Below are 23,430 nucleotides of genomic sequence, written 5' to 3'. Positions count from 1 at the left end.
AGTCACGTTTAACCATTGTGCATATACTTTGTGATTATCTCATGCACTGAGTGATAAGACAAGGTTCTTGTGGACAGGCATGTTTAACAGTCGTGCATAAAGCCTACAATTATATCTTGCTTGCTCACTATAGTATCGCACATTTTAAAACATCCCTGCTCATCTGACATCAACTGGGTGACTGCTATCACATTAGCAGGTGATCTCACTGGCTTGCGACGTCTGCACTACCTTAAACAGAGGCAGTGTACAAAGGTTGTTATTAGTTTCTTTTGTTTTGGCTAGGTTGTTAAAAAACAAAACAGAAATGCTGCCTGAGCATTGCTTGAATAATATCCTCACACAGACTGTTCCTTTAGGTTCAAGAAAAACTGTTTCAGGGGCCCTTGGATTAAAAATTATTGGCCTGTCATGTTTTCAAATAATTTAATAAAGGCGTGCATTGGTATACAGTATGTACAGTATACACTATATAGTTCGCATGGGCATGCAAACTGGAGGTGGGGAGTAATATTTACCTCTGAGCAAGAACACACGGATGACTGGGAAAGAGCAGTTGTTTGAAGAGCAATTAAAGCATCAAATGTTGAGCATAAGTGCCCACTACCTTTAGTCTTGATCAAGTAAAGCAGCTAGCTACTACAGGGTGAAGATGAGCTGCAGAAGGCACTGTTGGTTACGGGTTAGAGAGGAGGGGGTGGGGCTTGACAAGGCATGACAACCAAGGAATCACCCTGAAAGGAAAATTGTCATCTAGCCAACAGCAGCATGAAGCTACAATTAGAAAAAAAAAAAAAAATCCATGTGGCTTTCTCAGAAACAAGGCCTTCGCAGTCAGAGAAAAATTAGTGCTGATCTGGGGATTGAATCCAGAACCAATGCCTTCCTAGGGTGGTCTGAGCTTATGAGGAGGCCAGCAGATCAATGAGAAAAGCAGAATTAATCGACAACTTTACGTACAAGGACACCGAATGTGGCAAATCAGTTCTGCAGAAACACACAAGGTGGAGAGGTGGAATTAACCCCTGTCCATGATGCACATGTGGTCGCTTAATTTGGTTCCTTTTTAAATGTGGTTCCATTTTGAACTAAGAATATATGTGAAAGTTAAATGAAACAACATTAAGCATAAAAGAATGCTGCAAGCAAAATCATGCATAGGTTTGTTAGTTTTCTCTGGATGAAGGATTATGTTAAAAGTACTTAAAGCTATGTGCTTCATATGGGCAGTGTCTTCATTGTACTGCAATCAATAAATGCCATAAAGAATGTTCGAGCTACAGTTGACACTGAAGCCAAAAACAACACTCGATGGGAGTCTTGGCTGACAGAGTACAAGCAGTTTATAAATGAACTGATTTTAGACACTAATCAGGTTCTCTCTCATTGCAGCACAAGAAATTGTGGTGCGGAGTGACTACTGGTACCAGGAACCTGTTTCCATCACTGCCATGTCGCTGCTGGGAGTATTGCTCATTTGTGTCTGCATAATTCTTGGTTTTTGGTGGTGCAAGTCACAAGAACGTCACAAACAACATCTTCAGCGGCAGAACTCCATACGAGCTTCAATTCGCTCAGCCTCCAACCGCTCACTTGACCGGGATGCCTTTTTTTCTGACTACAAACATCGTATTGAGCGGGCCCTTGCTGACACCCCAACAAGCACACCACCTCGACTTACTGTGCACCCTTCTAAACACAATGGAAGCACAGACTCTGTTGCTAAACAGTATACTTATGACCTGGATGATAGCCGCAGCTATGATGATACAGTGCATGAAGTTCGCAATCCTGCCTTGGACTACAGCAGTGATATTGAAGAAAAGTACCCCACAACTGTGCCAGAAGCAAGGAAAGGTGCAACAGACTTACAGCACCCTACGTTTGACCTTACTTATGAAAACCGTGGGTACATGGACCGCTCTGTTGGTGGCTATGATGATTCGCTAGATGCATCCCGAGACTGGAGTTCTGGAACAGATTCAACACTAGACATGAAGCGATCACTAGAGACACCACAGGTTGTTCCTATGGACCCATCTGACAACACGTTCAAAAGGCCAGATCCATACCCCCCATCACACTATGCAAACACTGACAACTACTACAGGCGACAACCCCTGGAGACAGCCATGTAGTTTTCCCCATGAGAGAAAGGTGCATCCTGCGCCAGCGTTATGCTCCGAGGCATGGTGCAATCCAAAGAACTTGAAAGCTTTCATTGTGGCTTGGCTGTGTTGTTCTGTTATGGCAAGGCCACCAACAGCTGGTGCTTCCAGCCAGACTGACTTGTGGTGCCGGTGATACCTGTGCTACATGACTGTGGCAGCCTGTGTTGCTGCTGGTCCAGTGACATCCACAAATCAAAACTGCTGCAGTGTCGATCTCAAAATAGAGGCCATACAACCATAAAAAAGAAAGACTTTAGAAAGCACTGTTAAATTTGTGCTCATTCCATGGTGATGTATTTTTAAGACCATACTGTACACACAACTGCTGCCGCATTGTAAAAAGTAATAGTTTCAAACATTCCTTCTTTTGTATGAGAGAATTTTCGTGTGACTGTAGGACTTTCATGAAGTGTGAATTTTAGCCAAAAGAGAAAGATTAAGTTGGTCTCTCAATGAGTACAACATATTTGAGGAAGTGGTGGCATTCTTTGTTGCATCGTCACAGGAAATATACCAGTGCTGTGTTTCTTCACGCTCTAAGAGCAAGGAATACTGTTGGCGCTTCTTTGTACTGTGCGCAACTCTGCTGAAGGTTCTATAAAGAGTGCACTGCTGTGTTCATAGGTAGACTTATGGCTATATTCACAAGTTTTTTGACTTGACACTCCTCCTACAAGCAGAGCTGTGCTGCTCCATGACTGAAGTAGTCATGTGCTTCAGTAACGCTTTTTCCCAATGTCCACTCAAAGCCACTGGAGCATAAGGGTATTTCTCAAGCAACTCGTCATTACAGAGTTTGCAGAGGAACGTTGTTGAAGTATAGCGGCTTCACTTGAGGACTGGTGTTACATTCTACTCATCACAGCTAAGGAAGAGCGCTGATTCAAGGAACATTTGTCAATACGAGTGTTAGTGTGCTTTATTGCCTGCTTGCTGTCTTTCAGTGCCCAATACACAAACATAGCCAAGTGCCTTATCACATCCGTCCACAGAGCTGTTGGTTGACCATTTTGTTAATAGAAGGCCCTGTTCAACTCTTAAGCATTTTGCTCACAAATTCTTGTTAACAAGTATTGTTAACTTTTCAGTTGCTGCTGAAGGTTTTCCTCACTATGCACACAAGTTTCTTTGTAAACATTGTGCAATGCTGTGCATGGCATCACCATCACCAGCAGCTGTAGTCCCATTTTATGCTCATGTTATTGTGTAGTGCACAGAACCAGTGTGAATGTTATATATTGTAAAAACTGCTTTTTTTTTTTTTAAGTTTGTACTTACTGATAACTGCCTACCTAGTCAGTATTCATGCCAACAGCATTATTTCAGCACTTGTGTCCCAAAATGTCCCCAAGTCTGCTGATGACTTTTGTGTGCTTTCATCATTGTACATGCCATGTACACTACCATATATGCAGCAATGTGGAAGTAGTTATCCTTGGACTATACTGGATAGTATCGAGCGACATAAGCACATAGCATGACTTTCCTGTGCCAAGAAAGAGAGATACCTTGTGCAGTCCTTTGTGTTTTAGGATGTGAATTCATTTAAGAGGCAGCTCCAGGTGAATAATTTATCCTGGTATCACTGTCCGAATAAAACCTACATTTGTACATTGTCTTGCCCTTGATGTTTACTGAATTCAAGAACACTTCTACTACAACCACCAACATGCCAGACTTTGATTTTTGCTGCTGTAAAAGGCAATAATAACAACAACAATAATAATAATAATAATAGCTCATACAAAACTGCAGCAGTTAAAAAGAATCCTGGAGTCTTGTGCTCACCTTACAAAACATGGACAACGGTCAGTGAATGACTCTTATGAATTAAAATTGAATGCCCTGCAGAATGTGCAACAGGCATTGTATGAAATTGCAGTGCCCTACCAGTATAGCAAACACATGGCACGAAGTGATATTTGACACTCATGGGTCTCACTTGGCATTTGGTATTTAATATTTGGGACACACTGCTCACCAAGTGGTGGTTCTTCGGTAGACACTACACATACTGGTGTAAAGATATATGTGACTGTGGTGCGATCCCCTTGCACAATAACTGTGGTTTTATTTTATGAAATGTTATCACTGACTCTGACTGTAGGCATTCCAATGTAGTTAAGAGCCCATATATCACTAAAAAAAGTACATTGCTAGGGAAGATTGCATGAGCCTGATTCAGTGCAGCCTCCATAAGTACCACTAACATTGTGATGGTACCATAAACTATTGTTCTCTCTTCCAGTTCTAATTCAAATCCCAATAACAAAACTATTAGCTCTATTATAACCACGACATCTACTAATCAATAAACTAAAGCTCATTCTAGGCTTAAAACTCATGCCCTTTCCTCCAATTTTCATATTTAAGTGCAAGTTTACTACAATGCAAATAAAATAAGGAATTTCTCCAATAAAGTTATTTCTGTATGAAGAGCAAGAGTAGTGACATGAACTGATGCTCACATTTAAGCATATGTTTTCAAAACTGCCATTCTAGCAGTGTTGCCAGATGGCAGGAAGCAGCAGAACCTTTACGTTCATAGATTGGCCCAATCCAGCCACGTTCAGTCACCCAAGTTTGCACTGCACAAACGTTCAATTATGGCATATCCCAAATTGTAATGGTAATGGCCTATGCTAAGTAGAAATACTATTTCTGACCCTATGTGTGGCTAAGAGTGCAATGTATGTTTGTACAAACATTTCAAACTGTGCAGTAGTCCATATGGTAATACACTGCTGGCCACATGCGACTCATGAACCATCTGTTGCCACCCCTTGATTTAGCTCATTCACACGCACACAGAAAATGTAACAAAACAATTTATTCAGCACAAATATACCCAGTTTGGCTGAGCCATAAAGCCATAAATTTCTTGTGCCCTTTAACATACTATACAAAGCCAAGAACATCATCAAGAGCGCTTGCAGATACTTGAAATAAGCAAATGTCTACAGTTGTAGCACAGCACTAAATCTTCTCTTAAGGCTAAACCTAGGAAAACAAAACCAAAGATAAATAAATGCGAAATATATAAATGCAGAAAAAAGCACAGCACTTGAATGTCAAGTACAGTACCTTTCTTTGCTTCTACATGACTTGGTATTAACTCCTCACTGGGAACATGGAGAGGCCGTCATATAATATTGCTTGTGCTCCGCATGGACTAGCTTACAAAAAATGTCAAAAGAGTGCAGACATGGCTAGTAGTAGGCAATATTTATTCCTGAGTGACCCTAAGTCACCACACAGCTTATAAGTGTTCAAAGTTTTGTAAATATTCTAATGGCGCGATACACAGATGTATGACATTGCAAAAACAGCATAATTTTACTTTTGATTACAAAATATTCCTGGTAAAAAAAATGCCTGGAAAATTTTAAAACTGCATTATTGAACTGCCAGCATGGCACAACTGAATCTGTATATACATAGATGGCTGGTGAAGTGAAGCAGTCATCATGAATATAATGTAAAACACTATTTTGTAAAAGATTTCCAACTTTAAATTTTAGAGGCCCCAAAATTTCCTTGTTACTAAAGGGCTGTTCCACAATATTATTGCTTGAATCTCTATCTATCACAACAAGAACTTATGACCTACCAATTGCTGATCACATTTGAAGGAGTTACAAGTGCCCTGAAGTGTGATTCCTTCAGCATGTCAAATAAACGTGCTATGTAGATACAGCAGGTAGCCGTGACTTTATACCTAAACATTAATTTACCCCTTATACATGTTGCCTAGATGTTGTACTGTGACCAGGTAATTGAATACTTCTGACATTCACTAGCATTAACTCTTCACCGCATCTAAGAGCACTTTAAAAGATGCAGACTGCATAGGGAAGGCAAAAAGAGGATGAAATGAGAACACCAATAAGACGGTGGCGATTATATGTAGGTTAATGCTTAAAGGGACACTAAAGGCAAATATTAAGTCAAGCTTAAGTGATAGATTGGTGCTCGATAATCTCTAAGGCACCAATATTATCATGAACAGAGCCTGAGGTAAATGCAAGACATGATTAGAGACTCCCCTGGGACATTCAAGTACTTGCTCGATGACGAAAGCACTCCTTAGTTAAATTCTGTCACTAGTACTCAACCACTCGTTACAAAAACATCCCAGTATTATAGCAATACAAAATGAAATAAAATGCTACTTGTCCAGTTCTATTTGATTTTTAGAAAAAAAAAAAGGCCTCATTGAGATTACCCTTGACAGTGCAGGCAGTCGAAAGGTTTCATTTTTGCTCGACTTTGTGCCACCTGCGCTTTTGCATTTCAGTAGTTTCGTTATCGTGTAGCGCTACGCTGGTTTTGCTGGCTCGCAACACTCGCACAAATTAGAAGTAGCAGAGAATTCAACTTCCATGTGATGTCGTGGGATGCCCCAATGGTCCATGCCATTTGGCCAAAAAACAGCTGCAGTGGCAAATCCACCACTCTTGGCTTGGTCTCTCTTAAGGAGGTTATATAGTAAACCCCGGTTGCCGTCATATTGCTCGGGGCAAAAAGGCCGTGCCACTGTGGTTAGTCATCATAGCAGAGCACGGAGTGTGCTGCCGCGCTGCTGTTGTAATAGTATTTAATGATTGTGGCATGTTTTTCTAGAGCATTGCAACACCTGAGTAGGTGCTGCAAATCGTATGTTGCTTTCGGTTTTACAAATCGGTTTAAGAAGATGCCAGGAATGAAACATTTCACCTGTAATTACGCCTATCTCTTTGTTTGCTTACAGCCGCTTGTATAGTGGGCATTTTCTTCAGTTGGGAACCATTGGGAAGGTGCACGTACATGACTTCGACATTACACGTGTCTCTATGTTAAACTTGCGCCTTCAATAGTCATTGGCACGTCGCTGCATGTGGTTGGGCTGGGATTTCACCGCTAGCTTATTGCAGTGTGCTCGAGTTGTGCTAAAATATGCATGCAGCCTGATTGTACGCACTGCAATGTGTCTGCTTGTAACAGGACTTAAACACAAGGGCACTTATGTATTGAGCATTAAGTACTAGTGGGTACTAGTAAGTAGGTGTGGATGCGCTTTAAATTTCGAGTTCCTCAATAATGAACTATTCTTTGGCAAGTACCCCAGCTCTGTCACACAAAAAGTGTAGTGTAATGCCTGTATCTGCACAAAAATGCGTAATTTGCAAAGATATTTAATTGCTATAATAATGTGAATGTAGATACTTGGTAGCTTTATAAGCGATTATAAACGATTTAAACTAATTAAAAAAAATTGATTAGAGTACACATGGGAATACATAGGGCTCCATAGAAAATGCATGGGCAAGCTTATGTAGGGGTGGGCCAATTGAAAGTTAGGTGTGGGGAAACTGAAATTTGGGGATGGGCCAACTTAATTTAGCAGTCGGCCAACTGGAAATTTTGGTGTGGGATAACTTGAAATTTGCGGGTGGAAAATTGTAGTTTGCCCATCGCCAAAGTTCAAGCTGTTATAGGCTACTCCATGCATTTTCTATGGAGCCCGATGTATCCTTATGGGTATTCTCTCTGATAAATTTTTTTATTGGTTAAAATATTTGCAATTGCTTACAAGGCTACAATCATCCACATTTACACTATTATAACGATTAAATGTCTTAAACTGTCTTAACTAAACTCCTTGGTTTCGCTATTTCTCCGCATGTTTGCATTTTGGGCAAAAAACTGTACCGCCATCTGTCAGGCACCGTTTTACTCACAGATGGCAGCAAAGGGCGGTGATGGCATATGCAACGTCACCACTACCCCGGTTGGGTGGCGGGATATTTGAACTACGAAAAAGGTATTCGGACCCCTCAGATGCAATTTTCTCATAAACTAAGTCTTTTCTTGGCACAAAACAAGCGTTGCGAGGTTTTTGGAATGGTATATAAACAGTCCACATCGACACAGTATTTGCCTTTAGTGTCCCTTTAAGTCGCTGTAACATCTCTGCAAAATATTAAAAATCATGCCACCCAAGTAAAGCTGTAGCCAAAACACACCCATACATTAAAGATATGGCATTTAAAGTTGCTTTTGCCATGTATCTGACATTGCTGTTACCAGAATACTTACTTTGAGCTACAAGGAAACGAATATTTGCTTCATGTAACCAATACCATCTTTGTTCTTGCATTTTCAGTTTTGTAATAGCAGCAGAATACTCACTAAATAACAGCACAATCAATTAAATTTCAGATTTACTTGATTATATTCATGTCTGTTATACTAAGGTTTGACTTCATCTTATGATTTATGATTAATGGAACACCTGTATCATATTTGCATGTTCAGGGGCATTAGTAGAAAAAATGGACATTACTTGCAAGACAAGTTGTAGTGTTCAGACAGATAATTAACAATGTTCTCCATTCTACATTTAAGAGCAGCAGTTGCAATTGCAGAAATGAAGACAGGTAGTGGATATGCATCCAATCATCAGAAATCCTGATACTAGTCACAGTTTTGACATATCCCTCCCTGAAATGTGCCAATAGTAAATGCATTGGCATTCCAATTAGTTTTATCCTGCAGACTACAAGGGAGGCGTTGGTGAAATTATCATATGGAATGCCAATGCACCTTGTAGCCTATTTTGGAGACTGATATTTTAAAACCAGAGCTAGTTTCAAGGTTTCTGCTCATGCTTTCATTACAGGCCAGCTTCAAAGTCGCGACTGTGACATGGGCCCAAAAGAGAACAAGTCAAAAATTTATTAGTGAAGTAGCTCGAATGCTGCAATCTACAGTGAAAATAACTGTCTACTTCTTAATTAAAAGAACCTGAAGTAAAATGAAGTGAACAGTATACAATCATTTCATATGTATGATAATAGTGCTACCCTAACAATGTGTTCTGTGCATTGTTTATAAGCACAATGGCTTTCAAGTGATATAAAAATGCAACCAACAGCCACAAGAGATATGAGTCGAAATCACTGGGAAGAAAGGTAAACTGTTACAGAAACAAACTGTGAAGGTATTCAGAAACCCTTTGTGTAAACAAATCATTCACCAAAAGACACTGATTTCATGTGAATATTAACTGGGAAAGAAACAAGATGCAAATTAGTCATTGGATAAACCGAAACATTTTCAAATGTAGATGCACAAATTAGTTCTACATGTTGCAAAGCTTTACTATCATTGAAAAAAACTATCTTTACTTGTGCCCAACTTAATTCAAACACCTTGGAACAGAATAAAATACCATTTTTGTGTCTCAACTTAGATTTGAATGGTGGTTACTTGTGAACAGCATATCATTAATTTTTGTTTTCTGGTTTACTTGGCAACAAATGCAATATCTATTCCCTGAATAATATAAAGATCAGAGTCAACAAAGCAGCTGCTATTTAGCAACAAAATGCCCACTATAAGGTAACATGACAGCATTTTCCTAATGTGGCGAAGCACACATTATAAGATTGAAATGCTAGACTAGAAAAATACTATGTGTGGCCTTTCATACAAAACTTATTGAAGGCCTGATAATCTTTGTTCCCTATAAACTATATGCATAATGAAAATGTTGCCCTTACTGAGAGCTTTCATTTGCATTAGCTTTGAAAGCAAAACACCAAGCCAAAGAAATGTACCTGAAAAAACAATATTTCGCCAGGACTTGTCAGCCTAGATAACAGTCTCGGAGCTTGAGAAGAGATGCTTGGCATCAGTGGCCTTACCAGCAATGACAACAGTGTCAGATGATGTTCCCTCACGTGATGGCGGGCCAGCTTTCTGCTCTTGCTCACTCAATTGCCGTAAAAAGGTGCGGCTTGACAGTTCTGGAAGCTTGAAAGGTGTACTTTGTGAGGGTACCACACCATCTTCTGGGCTCCTCTGCTCATCAGGTTGCGCTGAAGGGACAGAGCTGCGGCGCACTTTCGGATCTGCCTCAGGGGACCTCCCTGATGATGATGACAGGGGAGTAAGTGCTGTGGCTGGGCTTGATGTCTCTGTCGCCCCATCCGCACTATTCTTGAGCATTGTGAGGGATGCCGTTGACGTGGATTTCGCCCCGTCCAACCTGTGCTCCTCGGGGTCAATGTCAGACCGCTCGTCCACAGAGAACTGGCGTTCAATGTTGAACCTCCTAGCGCCACGAGAAAGCTTAAAAGGTTGAATGAACTCCCTTTCTCTACGCGACGAGCTTTCTGCATCCCTCGATGCCATCGTTGCAAGAAACATGGGCCTTGTAACCTCAATAAGCGGGGCATTCTCATCCTCTGCTGCATCATTGGGGAGTGATAAGGTCTCCAGCCTGTGACGCTCCTGCTGCAAGTCAGAACCGCCCAGACCTTTCCAGTGGTCAATCAGATTGCTCTCAGCTGCATCTCGTGACAGGCTGCCTCGGCGAGACATGCCTTCCTGTGCCACGACCGAATCAAGATGCTTGTTGCGTGGCTTCTGGCTGGCTGCATCCAATGTACCCATGAAGGAGGCAGTGTCGAATGACCCTGGCGGTGGAGCATTGGGGCTTGAAGCAATTGAAGGTGGTGCTGACACACCATAGCTCTCAAGTGGCAGATCAGTGCTGCAGCACACTGTGGCGCTTGGTCCTTGCACACCCCATTCATAGTCCGGAACAGAGGCTGACAGCGGTGAGTAGCTGAAAAGGCAGGAGCTTCCTTTACAACACAGTTTGTTGATGCTCTTAAGAATAAGCTGCAACAGTAAGGAGCTTAGGTGCACTTCAGTATGAGCACACCCAAGTGCCAGTAGCTGAAGCTCAGCTGTATCAGTAAGAGGGGCGTTTATTGCTTCCCAAACCAAGCAACCAATTTGGTATATAAAATACTGCAGTAAAATAACTCCTCTCCTTTTTATCCTTAATTGTGTAAGCTTCTAAATTTTCATGTTAAGCATCAATATAGAAAAAATATAACACAAATTTTATTCGAAGGTCAATACAGGTGACCAAAGCAGATCAGCTGGGTTGAAAATCGGAAGGTACAACAGAAATATTAAGGTTGTCGCAACTAATAAATCCCAATGAATGGAACAAAAAGTTGAGAATAGCAGCAAACTGGGTGAGTTGGTATTTGTTCATTTTAGCAAACGCGTGAGATGCAAACAAGCATGTTGTAGCATACCTCTCAAAACATGGGTGAAGCTTGAACCATTCCAGATGCAGTTTTTCAAAGTAGAGAACACTCTACTTATAAAACTTTATAAGCCACTTTACAACTCCCAGCTCAAACTGCATAACCCATTCAGTGTCACATCTCGATTTTGGATACTTTGCATTAGCCCTTTAAGCAATAAGAAATAACCCAAAAATATTACAAGAAAAAGGAACTTCTCATATGCAAATATTGTTCATAGACTTCTAAAAAAGTATATTCAAGAATATTTTCACTATGAAGTGCTTAGTTTAGTGAGAAGTATTAATTACATAAGAGCCTTTGTCACGGGGTTCTAAGAATAGTGATATTCTTTCAATTCAACAGAATGAACTACAGTTAATTCATGCTTACTATAGTGCCTCAAAGTGCAGGTTTTTCCAGGTTTTCTAACAATGTGGACAAACCTAAACATTGCCTAGCAGATACCTGAAAGTCACAAGGGGTGACAGCAACAGGACAAAAAAAAAGCTATTTATATAAATGGAATCTATGAACCTTCCTAGATCTTTTTGTAATATTTAAAGAAGCCTAAAGTCATGAACAATACAAAGAAAAAAAAAAGAAGACGAAAGAAAGAAAAAGAAACCAGTCTATTGGACTGAAAAAGGCACGGACCAGTTAGACTCATCCACATACAACAGACACATTGAAAAGAGAGAGAGAGAGAAAAAACGACTAGTGAGCTGGACTCATCCACGTGGAAAGTGCTATGTGTTGTTACACAAAGTACATTATACTGATGATTCAGGAAGTTTGCAGAAAAGTCTGTTAATGATGCTCCTTTTTTGTCTGCGCTGAAGTTAAATAAATGCTTAGTCACACAGAAAGAAGTATTTCTGATTGTTAAGCTGTGGCGATTAAAATTTCCTGAGAAAGACTATGACATAAAAGACTTTATACATTTCAATTAGCAACTGCTTGCTGATTGGCCATTGATGTCTTTAAAAAAGATGTACAGAGGGTACACAGCACAGAGTGCATTTATTTTACAAACATAACAATGCAGAGGGGTGTAGTAAAATGTAAAATTTTCAGTGTTACAATTTAATGACAAGACTGAAAAGTTGAGCCATTCCTAGCAATTTTGTGACTGCAGTCTTCAGATGCATATACTTTCAAGGCACACAAAGCTTTCCACATTCAATGACCAGTGCTGATCAATGTTAACACCAGTACTGTAAAAGTTCTTTGCACATCTTCTGCAGCCTTCTCCATTACAGAAACTTGGGAGCTGTATTACAATATAATGCATGATGTCAGCTATACAGAGACTTTTTTGGAACTGACAGTGAACATTTTGTTAGAAAAGTCACACTAGCTTTTAAAATCAAAGGCCTAGTTGATTCAATGTGATCAAGAGATCAGGATGAAGTGAGAACACCAGTACTGCTTCTTTCTCTTCTTTTTATTTTTCAGGTGACAGCATGCCGCACAAGAAGCATTTTAGTTTGCATATACATATACATACATTATTTCCATACACATTATAGAAAACAACTATACTCACTTGTACTTTGGGGACCCATGAGGCATTTTGAGGTAGACAACATCAACCTCATTATCCCCCGTTGTACGCACTGTTGTCCCATTTGTTTCCTCTCCCTCACCAGGATCAGACAAGATTGGGCTCAACACCTGTCAAAACCAAAAAGCTAGCATTTTTTTTCTTGTAATGACAAAGATTCGACATTACAGTAAGTTTCTGCCCCACCCACTTAAACTCTGTTTCTTAAAAAATTAAATTATGGGGTTTTACGTGCCAAAACCACTTTCTGATTAGGAGGCACACCGTAGTGGAGGACTCCGGAAATTTTGACCACCTGGGGTTCTTTAACGTGCACCTAAATCTAAGTACACGGGTGTTTTCACATTTCGCCCCCATCGAAATGCGGCCGCCATGGCAGAGATTCGATCCCGCAACCTTGTGCTCAGCAGCCTAACACCAAAACTCTGTTTGTTCTAAAGCATGCAAGTAACTCTGAGACTGGCACAGATGGACTGAAACAGTAGACCACTTGGCTATCAAATGCAGTTCCATGTAGATCAACTGTTAAGTAGTATTTGTGAGGATAGGTGTTGTGATGATGTAGCCATACAGAAGCCTATTTCACTGCACATGTCACTGACAAAAGACCGGACTGCTGGTACAGGCCAAAATATCTAAGGCTATAATAAGAACATCAGACAAAAAAATTACAGCGATCAAAACAAGACCCACCTGCGAATGGTGAAATCCAGCATGTGGGGCTACACTTTCATCAAGCGTATCCTCCATGGCTTCTTCACTAAGGGTCTCCAAGGCACCAACAATCAAGCTCTCCTCCATAGTCACCTGCAGACATGCAAAGTCACAGTGACACGAGTGCCTACCCTCTGCAATAATCTGTTCTATAATTCTAGTGCATGTCAGTGTCATTGAAAGACATAGCAAGTACAAGTATTTCCAGCTACTACACAAGTTTTATACCAACACAACACTTAATAGAGCCTTCACATTTTTACACTTTGCTGCACAAATAGAAAAGGACATGGAATGGTGAAGTGTGTTTGCTATAGTGAAAAGCAATAGGTCTATATTTGTGCAAATACAATGGGACCACAAATATGTGATGGGGTAGTTTTGATGACCGAGGAAAAAAAAACGATTATGATTATAACTTAAACTAAAGGTGTGCAAAAATGACCACAGCCTTGGCTCCCAAAAAAGGAAATTTTGGCACAGTATGATGCAGTACAGCGATGCGCACCTTGCACAGCACAACTTATGCATGTGTAAGGGTTCACGCAGGTGCACATAGTGGTAACGAATCGCCTAAACAATGATATGCTAGAGTGGAGCCACTGTGTTTGCACAGATAAAACCGTCTAGGCATGCATCATGATCATGGACTGTTGCTGTTTAACCACTCATTGGAACGCTTTTGCTGTTGCTGTTGGACCGCTTTGTGCTAATGTCACCTGCTTTTATCCCTTCTTTACATAGGACACTGCTAGGTTGGCTTCCTCACCCAGTGTAGTCACCCAGTATTGAGCTTTTTAAACTTCATAAGCATGACTTTGAAAAAATAAGAAGAAATAAATCCTGTATTATATTCAGAATATAGTTAGAAATAAGACCTAAAGCATGGTGCCATACTGATATTTTTTGCACACATGCACATATGCATGGATGTAAACATGCACATCTTGCGATATATGTATTCATGTAAACCTGCCAGCTATTTGATTTCTCATGAGTAATGCACTGCTGCAGAGTCTTCTAAATGGTTTTCTGTCCACAGGAAAAAATGGCATAAAGAAAGAAGAAGAACCTAAAAAGAAAAGTACAGCACCAAAGACTTGCCTGTTTTTCGAGTGATGAGTTTGGTCGTCTTGCAGTTGACTGAGAGTGTGAAGAGGACACCTTTTCTGACTTCTCTGAACTATCACTTGTTTTATCTTTTGCTTTTGAATCTGTATGATCACCTAGGGGCCAAATCAACTGTGATTAGTGGCTAGAACTGGACTTGTATTCCGCAATATGTGCATGCAGAGCACATCTCATATATGATATACACCTCGTGTCACAAGTACACAGACAACAATATATGTGATCACCAGTGATTTTTGGTTATGCATTAGAGCTTCTATTGCATCCCTAGTGTTTCAAAGTTCTGGCAAATGAAAGTAAAAAGTCTTACACTATGAACCTTTGGAGCATAAGGAGTATCACAAGATCCACGCTATTCAAAAAGCTTGCCAATACACACCTTGGCCTGTTTAATTTTGATAAAAGCTACAACAGACTGCACAGGCAATGTGTCAGTTAGCAAATGTCGAGCATCTTAGCTAAGGCATGAAGAACTCCAACTAAATAAAACTAACTGTTATGTTCAACAGTCTTCCCATGAAGATTATGGTAAATTTTTATTCTGCTTCATTGCCTATCAGAATAATTACCCAACTCATTACGCAGTGATTTGAAAGAGCCCCTCCTTTGATTAGAAAGTTGTACAACTTTATATATGCCAACTTCAGCCATAATTTTTGCGGTTCCTTTATTTGTTAATTTTAAACAGAAAAAAAAAAACTTTCTAAATAATTTTTTTCTTTCTTTACTTTGGCAGCACCACTTTTGTAGCACATCAAGGGGCTCTTTAATAATCCTGTGGACTCTGCTCTCAGGCATGAAAGGGAACAGAACAAAGGGCATTATATTGAAATATCAGCAGACTTACAGCTTGAAAGATGTTTTACAACTCAATAATTTAAGCAGAGGCCGTCAAATCAATGAATGAAAAGGTTATTCATTAATGTTACACTTCCAATTAGATAAAAAGAATCACTTATGTTTTGAATGCAGCTGCTATAAACAGAAAGCAACATTTAAATAACTATAAAAAATATGCATTCTTTGTACACTTGATTAATTTTAGACAAGAAAATACCGAACGTTGCGCACCTAGTACTTTCCTGTCAGAAACAGCATACACATCTCGGTATACTGTAATCTTCCTAATAGGAAAGTAGTGAGCGCAGGGTGTTAAGGTGGTGGTACCACGGCAGCCAACTTTTTAGTAGTTCAGATTCCCCCACCAGGTGATGCAACTCAGTTATGATTGAAAAAGAAATGCTCTTCGCCGATGAAGCACAGGCATGGTACCTGGTGACAGGCGACCTGCCTTGGCTGAAAAAACACCTCTCCCCCCTGACCCCGCACACCCAAGCACCATGTGCAATGATTGCTGCCTGACATGCCAATTGTAATCCTGTTGCTTCGTGTGGCTTGAATACAAATACAGCTGAAAAATAGTATGAAAAATTACATCTCACCATGGAGCTTACTGCAGGTTGCCTTTGCAATGCCAGTCGATTAGTGTCTATTTAGGAACCAAAGTAGAATGAAGGAGCACGACACAAGACAAAAGAATGATCATCTGTTCACCTATGGGTCTCCACGACAGTGAGACATGCCCCGAAAAGATCAATGCACCCATGTCCTGTGTTCTTTTCCTCCTTTCTCTGTTTTTGAGGTCATCTTCTCGACTGTCCCGACGCATTTACCATGTACGGAGGACAAGGCGTGGATTTTATTCGTGGTTGTGAGAACAAAAGGCAGAGGGGAGTTCTGCTAGCCTGACCATGTGGATGGCTGACAGCTGAACATCGGCCAGCAGGCAGATAGAGTATATAGTAGACCGGAGGGAAAGTGATTGAGCAACAAGGGGAAGAGGGGCTGTATACAGTGTTTGAATTATTCACAAATGACGTGCAACGTTTTGCACTGGCCATGCTGTCATCGCCAGGTTTTCTAATATGTACACACGTGGTACAGCCAGGTTTAAAGCCACAACATCTCCAGAAAGCTGCACAGGCTCTGATGAGCTGCATGGACAGAGGTGATTGCAGTAGTAACTCTCGCGTTGCGTGGCCAGAGCTGTCTTGTTCCATACGACATGTAGTTTCGTCGGGTATGCAGGCCGTGGACACAAGCCCGCATGTGCACTTTCATCTGCTGTTCATTAGCGGATGCTGTTCTCGTACATGTTGAAAATTTGAATGTATCTTATCAAAAAGCGCATTCTTGTAGAGCAAATTTAGCTATTTCTGCTTTCTTCCGTATTTTTATCTTTTTTTTCTTTTGAAAACTTTGCTAAAGCAGACGTTTGTCTTCTTTATTGATATATGATATACAGTTTTCACTCTATTTCATTCATAGGTTATTTAAAGGACACAAAAAACATGCTGCTATTTGCTACAGCTATTTGCTACTATTTGCTGTTTGCTATTTGCTGCTATTTGCAGCTATTTGCTGCTATTTGCTACTGCTATTTGCTACAGCAAATAGCAGTACAGAAAAGCAATGATAATGAAAGCAAATAAGGACATTCTTTGTCACACTTTCTCCGAATCGCATGGTATTGGGCAAAATAAACACATGAACGGGACACCATACCTAATAATGCTGTATTTCGGATCCTGTCATTATTTGTCACATCCTGTCAGGCCAGTTGTCGACACCATGTGATGTGAATGGGGTGCATTTTGTTCTCTAGAGTATCTTGTCTTACTGCACAATGAGTGCTACAGCGTGCACCTTTCCTCGTTATGGCAGCACATCCACTATCTCATTATTTCCACAGAACCCACTAAAGGTTGCAGGTTTTCTTACCCTATGAGGAGGGCGAACACGGGTACTTGAATGTGCTCATCAACGCCTAATCGTTTATTATCTACAGGTGCAACAGAAATTCAGCATACAAAGACAGAGTGAAGGGAAGCTGACATAAAAGATACAGATACATTGGAATCTCAATGTATGTTTCTTTTATATATAGCTTATTTTAGCGTGTAGTTGCCGGGCTGTTTAAAGCAGAAGTTGCTATATTTGGCAATCTTCAGAACCAAATTAGCCAAAAAGCAAAAATTCAATGTTATTTTGCAACTTCTCGGGAATAGATAAATACGTATGTCCTAAAGCTACAGAGCAAGCCACAATGCACTAAGTGTGGTAGTTTCTTCTAAATATGGTCTCAACTGAGACATGGTTAACAAAAACTACATGCTTGTTCTTGGAGATTCATTTCTAAATCATAAAAATCCACTTGTTTATAATATGTATTTAGAATCTACAAGAGCTAAGCTCTTTAATGGTATATATGACAACTTTATATCCCAAGTAAAACAGTCACCACGATTTCTCCAAGAGTACTGAAAATGGAGGGCTCGTGCTGCCGGGGTGGGACCGCCACCTTAAATAAGAGGAGTGCACATAAGATTGACAAAGATTATCGTTGTGGGACAAGACAGGCCGCAAAGGATGTAAAATTTGTTTTGAGTGCAGTGCAGAGTGCTTTGGATTTATTTCCCGATTGTATATACTGGCACACCAATGCAAGAAACATAGCTCTTGCATTGGCCTTTACTAGTATACACAAATTGAAATGGAGAGGTGACGAAGTATTAGTGCTAGCCCACCATGCCTATAAAGGAAGCTCACCTGGAGCTGTTGCAGATACCGAGTGTGCACGGTCTCGGGCAAAGGGCATGGGAGGCAAGTCTTCTGCTGAAGCAGTAGGCTGCGTACGTTGAAACTCTTGTTCACGTAAAGACAAGATAGCCATCTTGAAGATTTCCCAGTCACCAAAGGTCATAGAGAGCACATCCCGCAATTCAGAGATATTGCATGTCAACAGAACTTGTCCATGAATGTTGTGTCGCGTCAGTGTGCTTTGATAGTCAGGCACCCGTGACTTGTCAATACCCTCAAGGCCTTCAAGAAAGTTTGACACGCCCTCTACAGACAAGGAGCTTAGCTTGCCAGTAAATGGTTCCTAGAAGAAAAAGAAAGCAATGCTTATACTCACAATGCAATGTCTCAGTGAAAGATGAACTTTAACTGCAGATCTGGCTTAACTATAACTTATGGTTACAAGACACATCACCACTGAACCATACCAAGGATAAGAAAAATTGCCTCGAGTTTATATCCCGTGCCCCAAAAATTACATGCACCAGGATTCCTACCTTGAAATTATAAATAACACAACGCAAATGAATAAACAAATGTTTCCACTTGCAGAAAGCATAAATGACTTTACCCAATGAATATGTTTCCAATGCAGAAAAGACAGCCTTGTCACAGAACCTTACAAAGTAGTACAAACAAACGGCATGATACCGCTATGAAAGGAAGATACAATAAAACCTCGTTAACTTGAACTCGATTAATTCGAAATCCCAGATAACTCAAAGGTTTTCTGCAGACCTGTATTTTCCAATGTAAATCGAACCGGATAATTCGAACCAGCTGCCTAGGCCAAGCCGGATAATTAGAAGATCTCGGGGTGCTATGCGGCAATTCCCTATCCCCATTTCACCGCAAACCCGATGAAACGACAGCTAATCGGAGCCGTGAGGCGACGTCACATAGCAATCGCGGTTATGTGGATTACTATGCCAATGGTTCACTTGGGAAGAAAAGCGAGAAAGCTAAGAAAACAACATCATCCGGACCCATCCCCGTCGTGCATGCATAAATTCAGTGTCGTGCGCAAAGAGTTCCAAGACAGTATAAAAAAAGCAAAAGAATATTATTATAATGTTACTTTAGAGAACTTTTTACTTTCGTCCCCAGTGAAATTCTGGCAGCACTTTTCTGCTAGAAAGAAGTGCTTCCTTAATATGTGTATAGATGGTGCTATTGCTACGAACAAAGAAGTATTTGCGGATCATTTAATGCATTTTTTTGTTCAGTGTTTACCGATGATGATGGTAGAAGGCCTTGCCCTAAAACAGCTTATGATATTCCACCAATAAGTGACATCTCGACATCTGAGGAAGGAATCTTGTCGCTATTACTTAATATCGACCCAAAAAAGTCGTCTGGTATACATGGCATACCTAACGCATTTCTTGTGAGGTATGCTGAATGGTGCTCTAAGTTTTTGTGAATTATTTTTCAGAGATCGTTTTTTAAAGCTGAGCTTCCCAGCGATTGGAAATTTGCAAAAATTGTTCCTTTACCTGAACCATCAAAAACACCAGTCTCAATCATCCAGGGATTTCCTTTGCCAACTGAGTGCCACAGACAAGTGGTAGTGGTTTTATCATTTTGACGTAAATGCTGCGCTACTACTAGATGGCACAAGTCTCCTAGATAGAGATTTTTTATAACATATTTTTTATAACAGTGGTTGGTGGAAAAACAGTGGAAGTCTTACTGCCCTGGGTCTTAACTATGGCAGCCTGGAAAATGAATGTGGTAATGACAGTTGCCCTTTTCAATGCCAGAATTGTCATGTTCTTGGGTGTTTCTTTGGAAAAAAAAAGAAATAAACAGACCGGGAAAGCTCTAGTGAGTTGTGCTCATAGCTTCAACCATGTTCTAATTATTGTAGCTAACAGTTAGAGCTCTTGGCAATCTGTTGTGTGGATGTGGCTCAATGCACACACTTTGCCGTCTGCGTCACTTCCTTATAGCGCCTGGGATGACATGTCACATAAAGGACAACAAAGGCACACTCTACTTATGCTCAAAGAAACGTCAAGCCTCACATACTTTTTCTGCGGCCATGCCTATCTGGAACTCAAAAACATAAAAAAATTTGAAGGTAATAAACTACAGAAAATAACAAACAAACTTCTGATATTGCAATAACAAAAGCTGTTCACAATGAATCGCTCATGAAATAATCTTTTTTTAATTTTTATGGTTTTCCAGAAAAAATTTGGTATGGAAAGGGTCAAATTTAGATAGAACTAGCTCTCACATATTTTTCACGTGTTTCGAATGTTCAGTTGATGTTGAAAAAATATTTCTTAAAAAAATTTCAATGCTACAAGAGATAGATTTATGACTACCTCATAATCTGTAAATGAAGAAAGATCCATAAATTTGGAACAGAATATTGACAGCTATGGGGGCTTTGGAAGTGAATTTGGAGTATGGGGCCAGCAGGCAGTGCTGAAGTTATCCTTGCATATATTTGCATATTGCAGATATTTTTTAGAGTGCAGCTCATAGGTGCCCGCTGCTGTGGCGAGCGTCGGTGTCGGCATCCCTCATAATTGAGTGAACGAGCGCAGCAAATGATGAAAGAACAAATGGAGAGTGCAGCAGGGGATTAAAGACGCCGATAGTGAAGAGAGCGCGAGGAGGAAAGTGGAAGAGGAGGGCATGGCGAAAGCATGAGAAGAAAAGCGTAGTGCCACGCAAGACGGGCTCTGCGGCGACGATAGCTATGAGGTGGCACCAGAGTAGCGTGTGTCATATGTCCACCAATGACACCACCAATAACATACATGGAAACAAAGTGCTGCATGAGTGGAGGTCTGTCAGGGGAGGCTGCTATGTATCGCGCCCATGCGTTACCCACGCACTGCTTCTCGCGATCTCCCAATTAGCGAGGCAGTCGCACCACACTCTGCTCTGTCTGCAATCTGCCACAAGAGACAGGTTGTCTGCACCAGCCAATATATCACTAAATGGAAACATGTACAGAGCCGCGGTCAAATTTCGCGTTAGGGAGTATCGTAATCGTCGGTGAATTTCTGTTGTTGCTTATGTGAAACACAGGCTTATTTACTGTGTTAGAGGGATAATCCCTCTTGCTGGAAAGGGGCACTGCACCCCTCCCCCCACCTACCCCCCGCCTTGTTTCCAAGCACCTGGACTGTTACTAGGCGGGCTGTTTACACAACATTAATCATTTTACGCTCATTTGTTTGATATAATGCTACCAGTAGCAGCACCATAAATGATGAAAAAAAATAAAAATGCTTAAGTGCCTTAAAAAGTGTCTGCATATGCCAAGACAAACATTCTTAAATGCTTTTTTAAGCACAAAAACCGCAAGGTATCTTGCCACAAGCTTGGTGTTTACCTTGAGAGCACAAAGGTGCATATTTTAGAAGCAGCTTATGAGCATCGTGAGGTAATGCTGAACAGGGATGGACTCGAGGAATTCTAGCACACAAGAGGGCAGTAGTGCAAAAATATTTGTTCCTAGCTTATTTTATATCCATTGCAAACAGCAAGTCAGGCAGCTTTGAGGTAATAAATTGCCTGAATGTCAATGCAGTCATTGCTAAAGTGATTTAATAAAACATTTAGCATTAGTACAGACATTTGCTACAGACAAAGTGATATTTGAATTTGCTTTAGAACGACAGAAGGCTGAGCTAGTTGGTAAGGATTCATTAGACAACACGAACGGTGCATGTTGTCTACTTCTCTACTCTTGTGTCCTGTCTGCACGCCTCACTTCTTTTTTGCATATTGAATTTGCCACTATACTATGTACGATGAACGAATGAAGGTGGCCATGTCCTTACAGAATGGCCTGTTTCATTAAGACAAGGATGGACTTAGGAAAACAAATGCCAGTTGCATTGAGGTTCCCAAAAAATATTAGGAGTTTTGCACCAAGGGGAATATGAAAAATTAAGTGGGAGTGGGTGACTTACATTCCAAACACGTACTAAAGGTGTTATCGGTGCCACAGGCATTGTGCTAGACGTTCCAGGTGAGCCAACTGACCACCATACATGGTATGGTTGCTGCTGGTAAGGCTCTGAAGACATCACAGGTGTTGACGGAGCTTGTGGGTACAACAGTTCGGCTTTCAATGGAGTCCATGGCGTGCCTGTTGGGCCCATCATGCCTACTGGACCCAGTGGTGGCGCTGGCGGCACAAATGGCCCAGATCCACACTTGTGAATAAGTCTATCACTTTCAGACTGGGATTGATACCGCTCTGTAAGGGCATGAATGTAGAATGTATGTTAAAGGCAAACACAAAAATGCAAGAAACAATAGAATAATATTCATAAGATTCATGACATATAACAAAATGCTACAGAATGCAGAAGTGTTCTTGATTTGCACTGTGTGTGTGTGTGTGTGTGTGTGTGTGTGTGTGTGTGTGTGTGTGTGTGTGTGTGTGTGTGTGTGTGTGCGTGTGTGCGTGTGTGTGTGCACGTGTGTGTGTGTGTGCACGTGTGTGTGTGTGTGTGTGTGTGTGTGTGGGTGCGCGCACACAGTATATTTTATTTAGCTTTGCAGTCTCCATATGACAAAAATTGTAAATGCAGAGACAATCCAAAGCCAATTTCATTTTATAAATGTAGGACAGTGTTGTACACTTCTATGGTTAACCAGTAAGCTAGTTATAAAACTACTATGATACTGGGAGTCTATTTGTAATGATAACATATCTAACAATATGTGGCTTTTTTCAAGGCAAATCTTTTTTCCAGAAAGCTCTTTTCCAGGGTAATCTAGCATCAGGTCAAATTAAACTGCAAAATTTTCTTCAGCAAATGATATTGATATGGGGCTGGAAGATTCGTGGATGTTACTTTAAGCTCACGCTGCAGTTTGGTGGACGATTTAATTAAATATAAGGAACTGATGTTAGCATCCATACAGCATCTATAAATGCAGTACACTACATGATTCTCAAGCCTCACATAAAATAGAGCCAAGCAAAAGCTTACTTAATGCCTACAGCACCACTGCACAAAGCAGTTGCTTAAATGCTGACATGTACATTATTTTACAGCTTAGTTAAAACAATGTGGTTTTTTAACACAGCGATATAGCAAATGTACACGCACATGTTCAAGGACAAAACTGTGTTAAGAGC

At 40.6% G+C, this 23,430-nt stretch overlaps 2 protein-coding genes across 5 annotated transcripts in view; one reads left to right on the top strand and one right to left on the bottom strand.

Moving 5' to 3' along the window:
• Positions 1-3,782, top strand: part of bark (C-type lectin domain-containing protein bark beetle) — a 100,818-nt gene extending 97,036 nt beyond the window's left edge. Inside the window, exon 16 of the mRNA XM_075673553.1 lies at positions 1,393-3,782. Within this exon, the coding sequence (XP_075529668.1) occupies positions 1,393-2,138 (746 nt within the window). The 3' untranslated portion in view covers positions 2,139-3,782. The remainder of the gene's footprint in view (positions 1-1,392) is intronic.
• Positions 3,783-4,986: 1,204 nt separating this feature from the next.
• Arms (Ankyrin repeat-rich membrane spanning) overlaps positions 4,987-23,430 on the bottom strand; it is an 85,133-nt gene continuing 66,689 nt past the window's right edge. For all 4 annotated transcript variants that reach the window (XM_075673554.1, XM_075673557.1, XM_075673555.1 and 1 more), the window contains exons 22-27: positions 22,250-22,539; positions 18,282-18,615; positions 14,646-14,767; positions 13,521-13,634; positions 12,810-12,937; positions 4,987-10,785 (exon numbers count right to left, since the gene is read on the bottom strand). In XM_075673554.1, the coding sequence (XP_075529669.1) occupies positions 9,807-10,785; positions 12,810-12,937; positions 13,521-13,634; positions 14,646-14,767; positions 18,282-18,615; positions 22,250-22,539 (1,967 nt within the window). In that variant the 3' untranslated portion in view covers positions 4,987-9,806. The remainder of the gene's footprint in view (positions 10,786-12,809; positions 12,938-13,520; positions 13,635-14,645; positions 14,768-18,281; positions 18,616-22,249; positions 22,540-23,430) is intronic.

Source organism: Dermacentor variabilis, chromosome 1, assembly GCF_050947875.1.
Source record: "Dermacentor variabilis isolate Ectoservices chromosome 1, ASM5094787v1, whole genome shotgun sequence".
In the NCBI taxonomy this organism is placed as follows: domain Eukaryota; kingdom Metazoa; phylum Arthropoda; class Arachnida; order Ixodida; family Ixodidae; genus Dermacentor; species Dermacentor variabilis.
The sequence above is the reverse complement of the archived record's forward strand: the minus strand, read 5'-3'. Positions and strand labels throughout refer to the sequence as shown.